Source organism: Capra hircus, chromosome 9, assembly GCF_001704415.2.
Source record: "Capra hircus breed San Clemente chromosome 9, ASM170441v1, whole genome shotgun sequence".
NCBI lineage: Eukaryota > Metazoa > Chordata > Mammalia > Artiodactyla > Bovidae > Capra > Capra hircus.
Window position 1 is genome coordinate 10,411,097 of NC_030816.1, and position 19,673 is coordinate 10,430,769.

The 19,673-nt window shown below is 39.9% G+C and overlaps 1 protein-coding gene across 1 annotated transcript in view; it reads right to left on the reverse strand.

The window, feature by feature from the left end:
• The window catches only part of ME1 (malic enzyme 1), a 204,840-nt gene that overhangs the window by 10,589 nt on the left and 174,578 nt on the right, over nt 1–19,673 (reverse strand). The window contains exons 9-12 of the mRNA XM_018052931.1: nt 18,945–19,058; nt 7,209–7,314; nt 5,386–5,528; nt 1,925–2,098 (exon numbers count right to left, since the gene is read on the reverse strand). Coding sequence (XP_017908420.1) covers nt 1,925–2,098; nt 5,386–5,528; nt 7,209–7,314; nt 18,945–19,058 — 537 coding nt within the window. The remainder of the gene's footprint in view (nt 1–1,924; nt 2,099–5,385; nt 5,529–7,208; nt 7,315–18,944; nt 19,059–19,673) is intronic.

The window sequence follows — 19,673 nt, forward strand, 5'->3', positions numbered from 1 at the left end:
AACGTTAATCAGTTTCGATGTGGTTCGGTTCAGTTAGCATGTTGTGCAGTGGGTTAATTTTAAGAGAAGAAACTCGCTTAAATTTCTCCCCATGAATTGCATCCTCCTCAAAAGTATCAACCAGATGAACACTCTGATTATCACAAGCTCATGATTTCACAAATGAAGGTCCAACCACTGTGTCATCCTCACAAAGCTTGGGAGAGAAGGGAAACTGATGGGAGGCAAGGGGAACTGATGGGAGCCTGAGGTTCCCATTATCTCTTGTGCCACGAGTAATAAATTCCTCTATCTCTGACCTAGGAGTTCTGTGTCCTTTGCTGTCATCTGTGAATCTGTGGCAGGCTGACTTGCTAGCCTGCAAGTAAGGTTGAATTTTTGGCTTCCCTGGTAGCTCAGTGGTAAAGATTCATCCTGCTAATGCAGGAGACGCAGGTTTGATCCCTGGGTCAGGAAGATCCCTTCGAGAAGGAAACGGCAACACACTCCAATATTTTTGCCTGGGAAACCCCATGCACAGAGGAGCCTGCCAGGCTACAGTCCATGGCGTTGCAAAAGAGTCAGACATGATGTAGCGACTAAATAACAAAGGCGAAATTTTGGATCCTTCAGAGCGTCAAACGGTAGTGTAACACAGTGTCCTCATTGGGTCTGCTGTGTGGCATTCTGTGAATCTTTCCTGAAGGCCCACAGAAGAGCCTGCTTCTGTCCTTTTAATGACTTTACAAACACCAAACTCTCTGTTTTAATTTCTTTTTAGCTGAAATACTAGAGTGGTTGCTGTATTCTGCACTGGACCGTGAATGATGAACATTTCTTCACTATACCAAATCAGACTTTCATTTCAAATCATCAAAATGTCATCATTTAGGAAGGTACTCCATAGAAATCTTCTCCATAGAGGATTCTCCAAATCTTATTTCATGATTTGGAAACAAAAATTTTAATTGTCTCACTATTGTCACAGAACTTGATCAAAATTTGCAGATTTTTTTTTTTTAAGTTCCTTCTCTTGAACTCTGTTAATGGGAATGCAAACTGGTACAGCCACTGTGGAAAATAGTTTGGAGGTTTCTAAAACTAAAATTAGAACTACCGTATGACCCAGAAATTCCACTTCAGAGTGTATGTGTGTATATATATATCCAGACAAAACTATAATTTGAAAAAAATGCACGTGTCCCTATGTTCAGAGCAGCATTATTTACAACTGCCGTGATATTGATGCAACGTAAGTGTCCATCAGGACGAATGGCTAAAGACGACGTGGTATATACATATAATGGAAAACGACTCAGCCACAAAAAAGGTGAAAATTTGCCATCTGCAGCAACAGAGACAGACTTGAAGGACATAATGCTACGTGAAATAAGTCAGGCAAAGAAAGATAAATGTCGTATGATGTCACTTATACGTGGAACCTAAAAAATGCAACAAAATAGCGAGCATGACAAAGCGGCAGCAGACTCACGGATGCAGACGGCAGACTAGTGGGTACCGGCGGGGAAAGGGAAGGAGAAGTGGCAAAACAGGCGGAGGATTAAGAGGCACAAACTACTGTGTATGAAACAAGCTACGGGAATACAGCCAATATTTTATAATAGGCACAGATGGAGTATAACCGTTGAAAATTGTGGATCATTACGTTGTACACCTGTAATTTATATATTGTACATCAATTTAAAAAAGGCCCCTTTTAAGGGATCAGAACACAGTCTTTCTGCTGGCTACAGAAGAACAATGCTTACTCGTGACTCACTGTGAACTTACAACCCACCCCTTACTCCCCCGGGGGAAAGATTTGATCCTTGGACTTTACACCTCCTAGGGAGTGAGCTGAGACACTAAATAAAACAGCAGATGGCCTACAAGGAGCTGATTTGAGATTTCACAGCCTTGACAGACAGGCAGTATTTTACAATACCTCAGCAGTGGTGAGAAAAATCTTATCCGTGATATGCCTCAGTCCACACGCCACGACACCAAGAGCAACCCCAGGGAACACGTAGGAATTATTGCCTTGGCCAGGATAAAGAGTCTTTCCACTCGGAAGGGTAACGGGATCAAAAGGACTGCCGCTGGCAAAAATGGCGCGACCCTGCAAAACAGACACACAACTGTGAAAAGAGGCAGGGTGTCTTCAAACAGATGGATCCTAAGAGAATAGTGCAAGTCTTTAGTATTTAGAAAGAGGTCTAATTTTTCACTGACTCCCTAGTAAGTGTGAAAGAGCAACCTCTCATGATGTTGGTGGTAAGTTCTGAAGTGGGTGCTTATTTCTTTTCTCTATCTTCCTCTCTGCTCCAAGGAGAAGCGTACAAGTACAGGAGACCCCAAGACCACCCCCTGTTGTTGGCGGTGGTCCAACACACAGGGCCATCAACCATCTCTAGCCTAGAGGCTTCCACTTATAGGCTTTTGAAGACAAAAGTGATGGGTTGGGGTTTGAGTCTTAGAAAGGGTGACCTTATAGGTTAAGAGTTTAGGGGTCAACAAGCTTCCTTGTAATCATTGGGACAAATTTTATATATTGTAAAGAATTATCTGGAAGGTCCCACAGGAAAAAAAATTCACTAGCACAAGCAGGATTAGCAAATAAGAATAAATTATCAATAATTGTAAAAAACTGTCTCTATATTTTTTTCCCCTAGTCTTAATATTGGGTTGGCCAAAAAGTTCATATGGAAAAACTCAAACAAACTTTTTGACCAACCCAGTATTTTCTCATGTTTTTGAGGAACCTCGTATTTACAAGTTTTAAGACAGCATGAACTCAGGGCCTGTCAGGGGCTAGATTCCAGACTGCCAGTCAGAGCGAGAGGGCATCTGTGTGTTCTGGGAGGCGATACAGATGAAACTACTCAGTCCTCGAAAACAGGGATAGGAAACCCTTAACAAATAAGCATCACAGTCTAAGAAATGCCCTTGAAAAGCATAAACAGCACTAAATCCCCAACGTGAACGTGAAGTCACTCAGTTGTGTCCAACTCTTTGCAACCCGATGGACTGTAGCCCACCAGGCTCCTCCATCCATGGGATTTTCCAGGCAAGAGTACTGGAGTGGGGTGCCATTTCCTTCTCCAAATCCCCAAAGTACAGTTTAAATGGGAATAGACTGAATTATAAATTTCATCCCTCTTACACCTAGAGTCTAAATCCATTATGATATTATATTAACTTGCTCAGATGGTAAAGCATCTGCCTACAATGCAGGAGATCTGGGTTCAATTCCTGGGTCAGGAAGATCTCCTGGAGAAGGAAATGGCAGCCCACTCCAGTATTCTTGCCTGGAAAATCCCATGGATGGAGGAGCCTGGTGGACTACAGTGCATAGGGTCGCAAAGAGTCAGACATGACTGAGCGACATCACTTCACTTCACTTCACCTTTTCTGTAAAGGTAAAGTATAATACAAATCAACCTTATTTGGGGTATAAAAAGAGGAAAATAGATGAAGGAAAAAAAAGAAATTCTCATCCAGATGTTTATCAGACACTTGTTGTACGTTTCATAAAAGTAGGTTTTGTTTTCGGACAAGTCTGATACTGTCAGCTCTGACTAGGAGATAAAATGTTCTATTATAAGCAAATCTCTAATGTAACTGAATTATATTTACATACGTAACTGATACATATCCTTGAAAATTATATTTGAGAAAGAGACCTGCAACGTTATATACACACTTGCTTATTGCTCTCCTGTCCTTCACTCTTTCTCCTGCTTATCACTCTACAATCACTGCATTTTATGGACATTGTGTGTGTACTCAGTCATGTCCAATTCCTTGTGATGCTATGGACTGTAGCCCACCAGGCTCCTCTGTCCATGGGATTCTCCAGGCAAGAACACTGGAGTGGGTTCCCATTTCCTTCTCCAGGGGGTTTTCCCGACTCAGGGATCGAACCCACCTTTCCTGCATTGCACGTGGATTCTTTACCACTGAGCCACCTGGGAAGCCCATGGTATTAAATAAGTAATGGCTAAATATTCTCATCGATATAGACGCTAAATATGGAGAAGGAAACCTCTCCATACCATTTTGGTATAATTATCATTTTTCAGCATTCAAGAATCTTTTTGTATTTTATATTTTGAACCTTTCCTAATAACTTTTCACCTGTGCCTGCAGCAGTAGAGACACCCAGCAACAGGTAGCCTATTTCTCGTTCTGTAATCCTCTGGCTGAACCAGTGTTTTCAGCTTCAAAATGACTTTTAATTTTATGTATAGCAACAAAGAGCATTAGGCAAAATCATGAGTTTAGGTCATTTATACCAGACACATTCAAACTTAAAAACACAACTATATAAATTTGGCTAAATTTGTTTACATCTAAAGTTGAATCTATCAACTTTTGAGGCCTATTGAAATATGCCAAAACAAAATAAATACTTAAGCACTTATTTATTACATGCATATTAAGTGTAATGCACCATTCTAAGATTTTGTTAGGGTTTTTTTTTTTTTTCCTTTAAGGATTTGAGGACTGAGTTATGTGAGGCAAATTCCCTAATCTAGAGATGGGATAAAAATTTAAATTATTTAGGGCACTGATGCCATCCCAAAGAAGAGAAATAAACAATGGAGTAGCTCCTCTGCAAAATTTCATTAATTCTAGTAATAAGCATTTAAGGATACAATATTAAAGAAGTAAGGCCATCCAGGTTTATTTATGCATCAAGTTTAATTTATGCAGAGTGCTATAGCTCTGTCTTGTTTATCTTTTCTAGTTCATTTTATATTTATTTACAAATAAAAAGTGTTAGATATGTGTGACTCAACCTCTATTTTGTCGCAATGACATTTTCAAGTCTTTGAAGGGGAAAAGGAGCTCTTGGCAATATACTGGTCAAGTACGTATTAATAAACACAGAGTATGAAAGTCACATGTTTTGGAAATAGTTATGTATTGAAGTTTTAAGGATGCCTATACTAACCTGGCTGGATGTCAAAATAACTGCCCAAATGCTCTACCCACAGCATTAAAATCCAAACCCAGGAGCAGGCAGCAAAGTAAAAATAAGGCTGTGGTATTATACTGTATGCTTCAGTGTTTAGGAATAGCTAGTTAAAAGTCATTTTAATAAGCATCTAGGATCAAGCATTTTCCTCTTTAACTTTTATGTTTAGATCTTAGATACTTCCAAAGCACTTAAGGAAAAGCATCAATAAAACATTACAAAGTTTATTCTGTTTTATTGAAGAACAGGATTTATATGACACTCTAAAAAAGGATACGGTTCTTATCCTTCCCAACCTGTTCACTTCTCCTTCACTCTTGCTTGTAAAATGTTTAAAGGTTGACTGGCAGGCACCTTAGATACCCTGGGCTTCCCTATAAACAATCTGACTATTAAAACGTCAGTTGCGTGTGTTTTTCCTTTACCTTCGTCAGTTTATAGCACTGCTCTGCAGTACATTCTGCTTTGCTAGTTGGATTACTCAAGGCAAAAATAATAGGCCGTTCATTGAAGGCTGCCATGTCTTTGATAATTTGTTCTGAGAACGCACCACCAATCGCAGCAACTCCTAACACAGAAACAAGAATCCAGTTAACAGAACCATCATCGGTTATTTAATCCAATGCCCACCTCCCGCCGCCCCACCAAAAATGAGACACGTCAGGTCATTTTGTAATATACCCTAAGCAATATAGAATATTTGTATGAAAATGACAAAAAGAGATGTCCGTTAATGCCAATAGTCTTTAAGGTTATAGTATCTATGAAAAAAAAAACAGTTTTAATATTCTGCTCATGAATAGATTTAATGACCAATCACTAGGAATTCTGATAATAGGCATTTTTATTGGAAAAGAGATGTATCTAATATATATTATCTCTCTGTACTAGAAGTTTATTTCAGTGTCTGAGGCTACCAAGTAATCATGTTTTCTAATCCAGTGCTAACACTTAAGTCAATCACCCCCTTCAATGACAGAACTGAAGTATGACTCTTTGAAAGAATTTGAACAGACAAATACAGCAATTAGTATCATGAAGATTTTAAACAGTAGGATTCCTGATAGAACACATTTTATAAAAAAAACAACAATGAAGGTTTACTACAGTTGCTGTCATGGAGTAAATACTTGTTTTTATTAAGGTTCTCATCCTTATTCTCAATATCGTCATCTGTTGTTGCACGGGAGCTTCTAGAAATGGAATGTACGACCAAGTAAGGGCTGGCATTATATACACACAAAATGAAGCATATAAAGCTTCAAAACTTTGAGATTTTTTTTCCAAGCACAACAAATTCGTCCACACTAAACATCTTTCTGTGCACATGCAGTATGGAAACTACCATGTCGTCTGCTATGGGGAAGATATAAAGACGTGAAATTACAGTCTCTGTTTTCAGTCTTTCTTAACCTTGGCCCCATGAGCATTCTGGGCTGGACAATTCCTCGTTGGGGGCAGGGGTGCTTTCCTGGGCGTCGGAGGAAGTAGAACAGCGACCCTTTGTCTCCACCCAATGATGTCGGCAGCCCTGACCTTCTCCCTCCAGCTGCGACAACAAAAATGTCTCCAGACATTCCCAAAAGTTCCTTAACAGGGCAAAATCGCCCCCATTCGAGCGCCACTGTCTGTTTGGAATAACTGGCCTGGCAAAGTGCTGGATGTGCCAGGTATTTATTGACAGGTTGACAGAGTTAGCAGAGGGAACCACCCCCCTCAGCTGGCATCATCGGTAACATTAACAAGGTGGCACTGAATTTACAAATCTAGGCGTCTAGGGGGCACTGCTGCTTCAGGGAACAGGTACCTTTGTTTGTGGAATTCCAAAGACCAGAATTTCAAAAAGCTAAAGAATGTCTCAAAAATTATCAGCAAGAGGACTTCCCTGGTGGTACAGTGGACAGGAATCCCGCCTGCCAGTGCAGAGGTCACGGGTTCGATCCCTGGTCTGGGAGGAGCCCACACGCCATGCGGCAACTAAGCCCGTGGACCACCGCTACTGGTGGACCACGTGGCCTACAGCCTTCGCTCCACAACAAGTAAAGCTACCTCGGTGAGAATCCCACGCACGGCAACAGGAGTAGCAACCACTACCAGAGACAGCCCTCAGGCAGCAACAAAGACCCAGTGCAGCCAAAAATAAGAGCAATCAATAAGTGATTTTAAAAAAATTAAGTGTAAGGAAACAAATCAGGCCCACGTGGGGTGGGGACAGGGTTTACAGGAGAGGGAAGAAGCCCAAGCTCACCAATGAGGGCAGTTGGTTTTATATCTTGAACGATGGCTTCGAGGTTCTTCATTTCTTTATGTTCATGGGCAAATTCCTCTTTCTCTTGTGTTAAGGCAGCACGTCCCTAAGTAGAGCAAATAAGAAGAAATGATAAATCTGCTAAGTGCATGACAGTCAAGGAAGTTTCAGAGTATTACACATATTAGCAGAATTTACACTTAATAGGTTTACGTAGTATGTCTTCCAGCTGTTCTTAAAGTCTCCTCTCTGATTATCAGAATTATTTCATTGACTCTTGTCACAAAGATTTATATTTCAGACAATGCTCCAGGCAATGAGGGTGTAACAGTGAACAAAATAAAGTCTTTCCCTATTTAACTATTATTTAATATTTAATTTTGCAAGAAATGAGCGTTAACAAATGGCAATGCAAAATATCATTTAAATAAAGATACTGTTTATTAGAAGATATGATTTGTGTTGACGAAGCTGTGTCTTAGAGTGCAGAATGGCCTTTAGTGGTTGCATAAATCATTTACCGTCCACTCACTAAGAATGGAACTTGATGCCATATTTATGTAATACTGTGATGTTCTGAATAAGCATTAGCTTCATGTGCTTTTTATTTTGTAATGTTTTGATCATAGTTGTACCATGTATTATCTGCTGCTGCTGCTAAGTCACTTCAGTCGTATCTGACTCTGTGTGACCCCATAGACAGCAGCCCACCAGGCTCCCCCGTCCCTGGGATTCTCCAGGCAAGAACACTGGAGTGGGGTGCCATTTCCTTCTCCAATGCATGAAAGTGAAGTCGCTCAGTCGTGTCTGACTCTGTGTGACCCCATAGACGGCAGCCCACCAGGCTCCCCCGTCCCTGGGATTCTCCAGGCAAGAACACTGGAGTGGGTTGCCATTTCCTTCACCAATGCATGAAAGTGAAAAGTGAAAGGGAAGTCTCTCAGTCGTGTTTGACTCTTCGTGACCCCATGGACTGCAGCCCACCAGGCTCCTCCGTCCATGGGATTTTCCAGGCAAGAGTACTGGAGTGGGGTGCCATCGCCTTCTCCACCATGTATTATCTAAGAAACATCTAATTATAATATCCCAGCTATAAAAAGGAACTTAGGGTGGGGGTAGGGAATGTTATCTAAAAATCTGCTTCTTTCATTTTCCCCCTGCTCTTTCAGTATTGTATCTTTCCACATGATTAGTAGAGCTGAAGATGAAATCCTCATCTACACTTCTATGACCAGCGATAATATCTGCTCAATTAGAATTCTCTTCATTTATCTATCATTCATTTTCCTTACTTCAATGAAAGAGTTAGTCACTCATCATGTCAAACTCTTTGTGACTCCATGGACTGTAGCCTACCAGGCTCCTCTGTCCCTGAAATTCTCCAGGCAAGAATACTGGAGTGGGTAGCCGTTCCCTTCTCCTGGGGATCTTCCCAACCCAGGGACTGAACCCTGGTCTCCTGCACTGTAGGCAGATTCTCTAGTCTGAGCCACCAGGGAAGCTTTGATTAAAGAATGAGTGATGAAATAGTTTTTTATTCACAGGAAGAAATAGTTAAATTAGGTGTGCTACTTATTAAAATTTGACTTTTAAATTGTAAAAACAACAGGTGGCGCTAGTGGTAAAGAACCCATCTGCCAATGCAGGAGACCTAAGAAACACGGGTTCAATCCCTGGGGTGGGAATATCCCTCGGCAGAGGGCATGGCAATCCACTCGAGTGTTCTTGCCTGGAGAATCCCATGCACACTGGAGCCTGGCAGGCTACAGCCCACAGGGCTGCACAGAGCCTGACACTACTGAAGTGACCTGGCACACACACACTTACTAACCTTGACTTTTAAATTATAATAGTACTCTGCCTGTAAATTTTGAAGATTTTGACTACATAATAAATCAGTACCTAACTTTATATGGTTGGAGAAGGCAATGGCAACCCACTCCAGTACTCTTGCCTGGAAAATCCCATGGATGGAGGAGCCTGGAAGGCTGCAGTCCTTGGGGCTGTGAAGAGTCGGACATGACTGAGTGACTTCACTTTCACTTTTCACTTTCATGCACTGGAGAAGGAAATGGCAACCCACTCCAGTGTTCTTGCCTGGAGAATGCCAGGGACAGGGGAGCCTGGTGGGCTGCGGTCTATGGGGTCGCACAGAGTCAGCCATGACTGAACTGACTTAGCAGCAGCAGCAGCAAATTTATATGGTTCTTTATAGCTTATAAGTTATCTTCACATATTTCATTTGACCCCCTCAACAATTTGAAAAGTAGGGCAAATTTAATTAGGTTTTTGCATGAAGAAACAGGGGCTCTAAGACAGTATGCAGCTTGCCTGAAGCAGGTGCTAAAACTCAGTCTTTCCAACAATACAACACTGTCCAGTTCTAGAGAAAACACTTTACAATGATATATGTCAGACTGTATGCAAATTGTTACTCCTGGTTCAATATTCTTGCTTTAAAAGGCTATTATCAACCTACACAGGAAAAGAATCTGAGAAAGAATAGTTATGTGTATATGTATAAGTGAATCACTTTGCTGTACACCAGAAACTAACACAACATCGTATTATGTTAGTATAGCTAGTTAGTATAAATCAAGCTTAAGTCTGGTGCTTACTTCTTCAAAGGTTTAGAGATTTGCTTTTCAGGATACCTATTGCCAGAACCTCTGTTAGGTTCTCTAACAGAGAAAAAAAAATCTCAGGATAACTATTCACCTACTCCAAAACAACCGTAGTCATCTCAACCTGGTGTTATGTAATCTTGAGGGCTGCTGATAATAAATGTATCTCTTAGAGAAGACTGAATGAACCGAACCTCAGGGCTTTGCCTCTTGGCCTTCTGGTTTCCACCTGACCAGGTTTAAGTATCAAGCAAATATATTCCAACAAAGGAATAACCAATGCGGAATATGGTCAGAGGAATTACCATCCATCCTAGGTCTTTCCTTCCATGTTATATTAGTGCATTCTACTATCACCTTTTCTTCTTTAATAACAGTAAAATATGGTAATTAATCTTTTCATGTGATTTACTTTGGAATAGAAAGCAGAACCCCGACCAAAAGGATTGTGAGGAAAAGACATGTATAAGATGTTCAGGATTATTAACAGAATAGGAAGTACTAAAAATTGTTTTTAGAGGCGAATGTGTTCCTGATTTGTTTATTCTAAAAAATGCTTGCGCTCACAAAACAGTAAGATTCCACACAATCCATGGTAAAACACCATGGCCCGCAGAGAGAAACATAAGAATGAGGAGCCACAGAGAGGGCTTACTGAAGCTGAGTCAGGAAACAACCCACTCTTGACCATTTAGCTGCTGACAAACAACATGCCAATGAGAACATATCCAAACTGCTTCTGGTATACAGCTTTAGATAAATTTGCATATGATCACATAAAAATGAACACCTATTCATTTTCATAAAGAAAGCTGAGTGCCGAAGAATTGATACTTTTGAACGTGGTGTTGGAGAAGACTTTTGAGAGTCTCTTGGACTGCAGGGAAATCAAACCAATCAATCTTAAGGAAATCAATCCTGAGCATTCATTGGAAGGACTGATGCTGAAGCTCCAATACTTTGGCCACCTGATGCGAAGAGCTGACTCATTGGAAAAGCTCCTGAAGCTGGGCAAGATTGAAGGCAGGAGGAAAAGGGGATGACACAGGATGAGATGGTTGGATGGCATCATGGACTCAATGGACATGAGTTTGAGCAGACTCTGGGAAATGGTGAAGGACAGGGAGGCCTGGTGTGCTGCAGTCCATGGAGATGAAAAGAGCCAGACATGACCAAGCGACTGGACAGCAGCTTATTTTCATTATATTGCCAAGCCAAGAGGCGGCCTTCTACATGAGGAAGTGAAAGCAGCATGAGAGTAAGAGTCTCAGAAATGATATGGGCAGCTGCAATAACTGCATTCAACCTCGTATAATATGAATGGTACCACTGCTACAAGAAAGCTATAAATAAAAGAAGAGGGTCTAGTCTGTTTATATTGAATGTGGACCTACAAATCCATAATATGAAATGAATTTAAAAGATGTTGTGAGTGAGAGACATAATCCCCATTTTTTAGTTCAGTAATTGAAAATATTTTCCTCTGCATACTGTCCCAGATTATCCCAAACAGCAAATTAAAAATGCTTTAAATGTATTTTACAACATTGTTCTCACAGCTATTAACTGTGGTCAAAATAAACTGATATAAATTGTGATCAATTTTTGGCTTAGGGACATGAATAAATATACTAGTAGCAGAGTCCACTCTAACAGCCAAGAGCAAATACATTTATGTTACTTCCAAAAGCTTTAATAATATTAAAAAAAAATAAAGAAAACCTCCCCAGAAAATGCCATCTACAAATGCTGGAGATAGAACATGGGACTCGGGCTCCCTCCTTAGGCCCTTCCATTCACTCATGACCTTGGGCAAGACCTTTGGTACTTTCACGGATGCTGGTTTCTCCATCTAGAAAATGGTTTGGTTTGGTGATGATGACAGTGTAATGAAAACGAACCTGATCTGGGCTTTACAAAGCCAACTGAGTGCCAGACACACCTGAGGAAAATTAGATTCCTGAGGCCTGCTGCCAGATATTTTAACTCAAGTCCAGGATGAGGCCCTGGCATCTGTGTGTTGTTTTTTTTTTTTTTTTCCTCAAACTTCTCAGATGATTTGAGTGATTAGCCAGTTTTGAGCATCACTGCACTAAAGGGTTTATCAGATGTTTACCAGAAGCATTTTTTTAAAAGATAATACGTGATCTGTTTTCAAAAAAGTAGAAAATGATGAGTTCTAAAGAAAGAACGCTATAAAACAATTTTACATTATTTTCTAGCACAGATTTCTAGTACTGCTCTCTTGGATATTTCATGAGATACCATGAAAAGTATTTAATACGGCTTAAATCCCCTAAGTTTCCTGGAATGAGAAACAAATCATGACGAAGACTGATAAACATTATAGGAAAAGATGTATGCTTATGCTCTTATCATGAACATCTTACTTTATTAATCATCGCAACAGCACTGGCAGCTCCGGGCCACTAAAGCCAGAACTTGGCCAGAAGACATCTGTCTAGCAAGAAACATAAATTACCTACAGCCTCACCCCAAAGACGTAATTCTTAGTGGGGACTTAGGAATGCAGAGGGAACACTGAAAGAAGGCCAGGAATCATGCATACCAGCATCACCAAAGGGCTCGACTTGCCAAGAACAGAAAAATCAAAAGACAAAAATACAGGTCTCCCAAGTATTTTCTATACAATTTTCAAAGCTGATGTGCTGATCTGGTTTATATTAAAAAATTGTTGGAATGGGACCTTCTCTGGATCTGTAATATTCAGGCAAATTTCTTTACCTTTGGACTTCTGTTTTTCTGTACCAATGGCTCACTTTTCTCTTTTCAAACTGCAATTTGGAATACACCTTCTTTATGCCAAATACTTCAGCTGGAGGTAGATATAGATTTTTTTTCTGTTCAGTCTCCCTTTTCAGGAACCCTTGCTAAAATGCTTTTTGCCTGCACTTGCCACTTTTTCTCTCAAGTACCCTGGGTGTTCACTGGAAGGACTGATGCTGAAGCTGAAACTCCAATACTTTGGCCTCCTCATGCAAAGAGTTGACTCATTGGAAAAGACTCTGGTGCTGGGACGGATTGGGGGCAGGAGGAGAAGGGGACGACAGAGGATGAGAGGGCTGGATGGCATCACCGACTTGACGGACATGAGTTTGGGTGAACTCCGGGAGATGGTGATGGACAGGGAGGCCTGGTGTGCTGTGATTCATGGTCGCAAAGAGTTGGACACGACTGACTGACTGACCTGAACCTCAAATTCTATGGTGTTTCTTTTCTTTTTAGGAGTCTCTACTTATACCAAATGTACTATGAATATCTAGGAATTTCCTTCAAATATTAGTATCTCTTTGGTCTCTGCCCACCCGCCTTGTTTTGTGCTGATTCTTAGTATAGAAGATACAACCAGACTGAACAACTATCTTTTTCAAAAGCACCTATGTGCTGGTGGGGCCTGGAGGAGGAAGGCAGCAAACACTGTCCAGATTTTGAGTTAGCATTTCATTTCCCAGGAGGTATAAAAAGTTAATTGTACGCTGCCACTGATAAATATGTATTCCTTCCCATGCCAGGTACTAGAACTCTTGAATCCATGCCTGCTTAGACAACCTGCCCCATTTTACTGGCCTGACACTGTTGTCACTAGTTTTCCAGAGCTGAATCTGGCCCCTCTGTACCTGAAGACAGAACCTTCCTAGCACACTATCAGTGATATCCCAGTTGCAGTGCAAGTGCGTGCATTTGCTAGAGAGCTCAGAGCTGGGTTTCATCATTGCAGAACAGATTAAAAGAAGATGAATGACGTGACAAAAGCATTCCATGTGAGAGCATAAAACAGGGGTGCAGAGTGACCATAAGGGAAGATACTAAGTGGGTAACTCCATCAATACTTAATGGAGTAATTTAAAAATATTTAATTGTGCACTGTTGAAAATCAATAGTTGTTAAAAATCCATAATTTTCTGACTGTCTGCAAGACTCATGCATATAATCTTCTCCCTCTGCTCTGTTTAATACATACATATGCATTGGTCATACTCTAGAAGACATGGAGAAGAGGGAGGGAGAAAAAGCAAGCCAGATCCTTTCCACCAAGCTTCAACGTTTCTTAGGAGTTAGATTTTTTTAAACCACAATGTATAAAATATATGAACCATCATTCAAGGTGGTAAAAGTATCATGGGCTAAAATTCCGAGAAGATCACAAGGAAAAGGAAAACTTTTCTAAACAGCATGGAGTTTCAAGTTCTAGACCTAAAAATTAAACTCTCAGGGAGGAAATAAGTATATTGTCAAAACTACACTCGTAGCATATAAAATACTTTTATTCACTACCTCTTCCTTATAGGAACCAAACATTGAACTAAAAGAAATAACTATAAAGAAAAAACTGTTTTAAAAATTGAAAATAGAGTTATGTAAACTAGAGCAAAAGAAAATAAAAACAAGATAGTATAGTCCTATTCTTAGTTAGATGAAGCTTATCCTTCATGGTATCTACTAACACTCCACTGTTTATTTTTGAGATTTCTGCCTTAGCTCTACTTTGGCTCATTAGTGAAAGTCAAATGTATTTATTTAAGGGAGAAATTAAGTCTGGATTGGTTTGTTTTGAGATTTCTTGTCCTCCCTAAAAAGGTTTTGTGATTTCTTGTCCTCCCTAAAAAATGGTCCAAATTATCACTGTCAAATACAAATCCTAGCCATGCTGGCAATGCTCCTCTTTTATCCTTTCTTTACTGTATTTATTCTCCATCTAATTTTATTTTGGAATGATTTAAAGAAAATATTGGTTTGTTAATATTAAAATATACTAATATTAGCTGGCTAAATAGATATGTCCACTGTTTCTTGCTATAAGATACTAAAACTATCTGAAATATTATCAGTGACCAAATAATTCATTTCAATCAACCTTACTGATATTGATGAATTATTTAAAATGCTGATATTATTGAACATATATGGATGAAATAAAAGACAGAAAATACCATAGATGTCATGCTGAAAATGAAAGCAGAAAACATGTTAGAATAATATTATCTAGTCTGATGATGATAAACTCCATAAATGCACTAACTTCACAGTGATACTTTTTAGTTCTTGGTTTTATGTCTTTAAAAACTGAAGGAGTTTGACTTATACAAATTTTTATTTAACACATTAATTTTTATATATTATAAACAACTGCATTGTAAGTTAATGAAATTAATGAAATGATTATAATTGGCTCTCAAGAGAGGTTATAAAAATGCTAAGGATAAAGGATAACAAGCACAGAAAGATCATATAAAATTGAGAGCTAGATTATACTAATTTAGTAATTATTCTAAGATTTACTAGTTTTGCCACAAAAATCAACATAGTAATTTTGACTGTTTAAGAACATGAAAGAAAAAACAATGGTGAATTGAAGCCTCATATGCTTCTCATATTAAATAGTGCAAAACTATTAAACATGTAACAGTCTTTTTAAACATAACTTTATTTACCTTGGCAAGGAGAATATATGCAGTTCTTTACTTTGGCAAGTAAAACACATGAAATAAGAGTGACGAATTAGGTCTAGGCAACAATTTCACAGTTATTCCAAATACTAGTCATGCTATAATCCGTTATTCTAAGTATTGTAATCCATGCCATTTGGAGTCTCAGTTCAGTAAGTCTACGTTAAAATTACTTGAGATGCTAGAATGTATGTATTTTTAGGAAGATTTCTCATTAAAATGTCATTAGAAATCACAATCATTGGCTTTCACCTTTTGGATTCTTGAATGTATTGCACCCTGAAGTACAGCACCGTGTGTATAGCTTTCCCCACGGCTCCCACTATATATACGTGGATTATCCCCAAATCTCCATCTCTGGGAGTCCAAATCCTTTTTCTGAACATCCGTCTTATCTCTTCAACTGCCAAGGGGACATCTCTATCTGAGGTCTCCACAGACACCTTTACCTTGCTATGTCCAAGGCCGATCTCATTATCTTTCCCTTTAACGGGCCTGTTCTTTCCTCCTTTTTAAGCAAACAAACAAGCAAACAGCAGTGGCCACATCACTTACACAGACACCCAAGGCGTCCTGCTAGACTCCTTCCTCTGCTCTAACCCTCCCTCCGTATTTAACTGGTTACGAAATATGCCAATCCTATTTCCTGCATACCTACCGAATCAAACATCTTTCACTCACTGCTTTATTTCAGGCCCCAACTACCTTTGATCTGTATTAATGCAACGGTTTTGTACCTAACTTCCTTTCCTCAGCCTCATCTCGTTTCAGTCCATCCTCTGCGATGCCATCAGTGACAAGAGCCTGAAAACTGCTCAAGTGCAGGATTTAGAAGAGCCTTCATCACCTGTCACTCTATTCCTTTCAGTCTTAACCCTAAGTTTTTTTCTCAAAATAATTTCTTTTGCAAACGCTCTTATTCTGTCCAGAAGGCACTCGGTCATTAGTTCATTTATTAATAATATACTTGTTGCCAATACTCGACACTAGCAGGGCTCTGAAGATAGCAGAGAGGTGGAAGACATGATTCGTAACTTCAACCAGGATCTCAGAGTGAGTTTGCCACTCAACTTCCCTTGTTTCAGCTTTGCAGGTAAGAAGCTGAAGGTGTCCATGGAGACTCTAGATCAACTCCTAACTCTTCTTTTCAAACGTAGCTGGAGAGACACCTTGCTTTGGAGCCATCCTCAGCCTCCCCGTGATTCTCTTTGGTGTGGCGGGAGCACCATCTCCTGTCCACCCCTGGCACCAAGCACATATTTCTATAACACTGTCACGTGGAGTTGTAACTCTTGGCTTGTTCGAGTTTTTCCCATGAGGCTGGGAGCCTCCTGAGATTAAGGGCCTTACCGTGTCCCCACAATTAGCCAAAGCCCAAGCCCAAAGATGACTTCACTCAGCAAACGTTCTTATTTCGTGACAGGATATGTCATATGGCCACAGTGTACAGTTTGTTACAATTATGTTGATTTTCTTAAAGCAATAGCAATTTTTAAGCCAAGAAATGTAAAGCTATTTCCTGTATACTATAAACAATTACACTGTCATTTATTGTTAATAAAATGACTATCATTTGGTCCTCAGGAGATGTTGTAAAGGTATTTTCAGTCTTATTTCACAGCTTTATAGATACTGATTTGCTACAAAAAGTTATGAACCATATTTTTGTTTCATTTAAAACAAAATTTCTCTTAAGTCTTTTTAAAAATGAACATTTTTCTAGCTTTAAAGAAAAATAAGTACTCAGGAGAATTTGGAATATGTAGAAAAGCGCTAAAATCAGTTTTAAAGTAATATGTATTTGATCCATTTCTTTCTATGATTTTTATATGCAACTCAAATTTTGAAGCAAAATATCATGTAATATGTCATGTAATGACATTTTCCTATTTTCACCTAATATTAAATAATGAATCCTTTAATGCTATTTATAGTTCTTTTAAAATAACTTTGGTGGTGGTGGTTTAGTTACTAAGTCGTGTCCAACTCTTACAACCCCATGGACTGTCCACCAGGCTCCTCTGTCCATGGATTTTCCAGGCAAGAATACTGGAGTGGGTTGCCGTTTCCTTCTCCAGGGGATCTTCCGGACCTAGGAACTGAACCCGAGTCTCCTGAATTGCAGGAAGATTCTTTACCAACTAAGCCATGAAAATAACTTTAAGCCTATATATTACACCTATGTGGCTACTACCAATTCATGTTACAGTATCCTTTATTTAGGTAAGTGTAACCTATCACTGTGGACTTCCATGATGGCTCAGAAGGTAAAGAATCTGCCTGCAATGCAGAAGACCTGGGTTTAATCCCTGAGTGAGGAAGGTCCCCTGGAGATGGGAATGGCAACCCACTCCAGTATTCTCTCCTGGAGAATCCCATGGACAGAGGAGCCTGGCAGCTACAGTCCTTGGGGTTGCAACGAGTTGGACACGACTGAGCAACTGAACAACAATCTATCACTATCTTAATTAATGATGTTTAATGAAACATCTCATAATTATAAACAATGCTAAGACAACACCCTCATGCACACACTGACACATCTGTATCTCTATGGTCAAGATTCACAGAATGGAAACCGTTGGATCAGAAGCATACATTTTTAAAGATTCTGGATACACATAAAACAGCTTTCCAGAAAGTTTGCACATATTCACATGATTCTATATTCAGTGCCTGGAGACACTGCTTATCACTGTCTTTCTTTTTTTTTTAATTCACCTTCATGTGGAAGGGGGATTTACAAGCATTTCCTCTAGCAGTTTAAGGGTGAGTGAGTGATGAGCACAGATGACAGGTGCAGTGTAACACCCTGTAACTGTGTCATCAGTTGCTGTAACTGTTACCTACACAACTGTGTTCTTACGTGGGTTCTCACAATAACCCTATGAAGCGGTGCCAGTGTCTCTGTTAAGGCTGGGAGACAACCTCAAGGACAATAACACTGAACCACACGCGTGCTCAGTCATGCTCGACGCTTCGCGATCCCCAGGCAAGCACATGGAGCAGGTTGCCATTTCCTACTCCAGGGGATCTTCCTGACCCAGAGACTGCACCCATGTTTCCTGCATGGGCACTGAGCTACCTTGCAATCCAGCGCATTTATTAAAGCCCTTCTCAGGAATTACCATCCAAACTCTCCAAGACTCTGGCTGAGAGAAAGCGGCAGGTAAAACAGTAGTTATTTCATTTTTTTCCCTCCCTTTTTCTCCCCAGTTAGTGTGTAATCTGACAGACAGCCCTTAGTGAAAGGAGCTGGACCTAAGTGTTCCACCTGTATCAGCCTCCAACTGCCTCACTTGGAAATGAAGCTAATTCACGTGGACAGACCATGGAGCTGTCCGAAGTCTCCTCACATCACAGATGGACACAAAAGCTGAGCCACAGTTGTCTCCTTTATTCAGCAGAATATCCACATTACTGTGTAACATGGTCATTTGTGTGTGATTGTTGCTGTTCAGTCACTCAGCCATGTCCGACTCTCTGCAACCCCATGGACTACAGCAAGCCAGGCTGCCCTAACCACTCTTTTAACGCAGTGTTGGGGATGGGGTAGGTGGAAACAGTAGTCGTCTTAGAGATGGGAATCCAGAATGGCGTACTGATTAAAATACTGTACCTGGTTAACAATGACAAACTCTTACCTTAACTATTAACCCTTTCGAGTCAACCAGCCATATCTTCTGTATGGCTTGCTCCTTTGGTAAACCTTCTTTCTCCATGGCCATGACAATCAGGTGTGCAATCCCTAAGGCAGCCTGAAAAACAAAAACGCGTCAAGTGGTTCTACATAATCCCTTATCAAGAGTTACATTTTACCTCATTTTGTCACTGTGAATAGGCAAGTACAAAATGGTACTGTCTACCAATCCAAAGAGCTATATTCGTTCAAAGCTCCTTTAAACTCCAATTTAAAGAAGTTTACTATAGTTAAGTACTGCATGTAACAACTCACAGAAATAAAAAAGAACCCAGATCTTAATGAGCAAAGTATTTTTGTCACATTTCAGTTCAGTTCAGTTGCTCAGTAGTGTCCATCTCTTTGTGACCCCATGGGCTGCAGCACGCCAGGCCTCCCTGTCCTTCACCAACTCCTGGAGTTGACTGTGCTAAATGACAATTATTTACTCTTATTACAACAGAATCACTATTATGTGGCTTGATATTTAGCCACATATATACCAGTGATATCCTTGGTTTTCCGTATCTTTAATTCTGTTCATAAAATTAAGATTCCTCTGATTAGAAAATACTGAATTTAAAATAATGAATGAACTGTTCACCCTGGCTTATTGGACTGTATTGCTTATTGTTCTGCTAATTGAATTCGAAGAATGAAGCTGGGTGATTTGGATGGGAACTTCACCAATTAG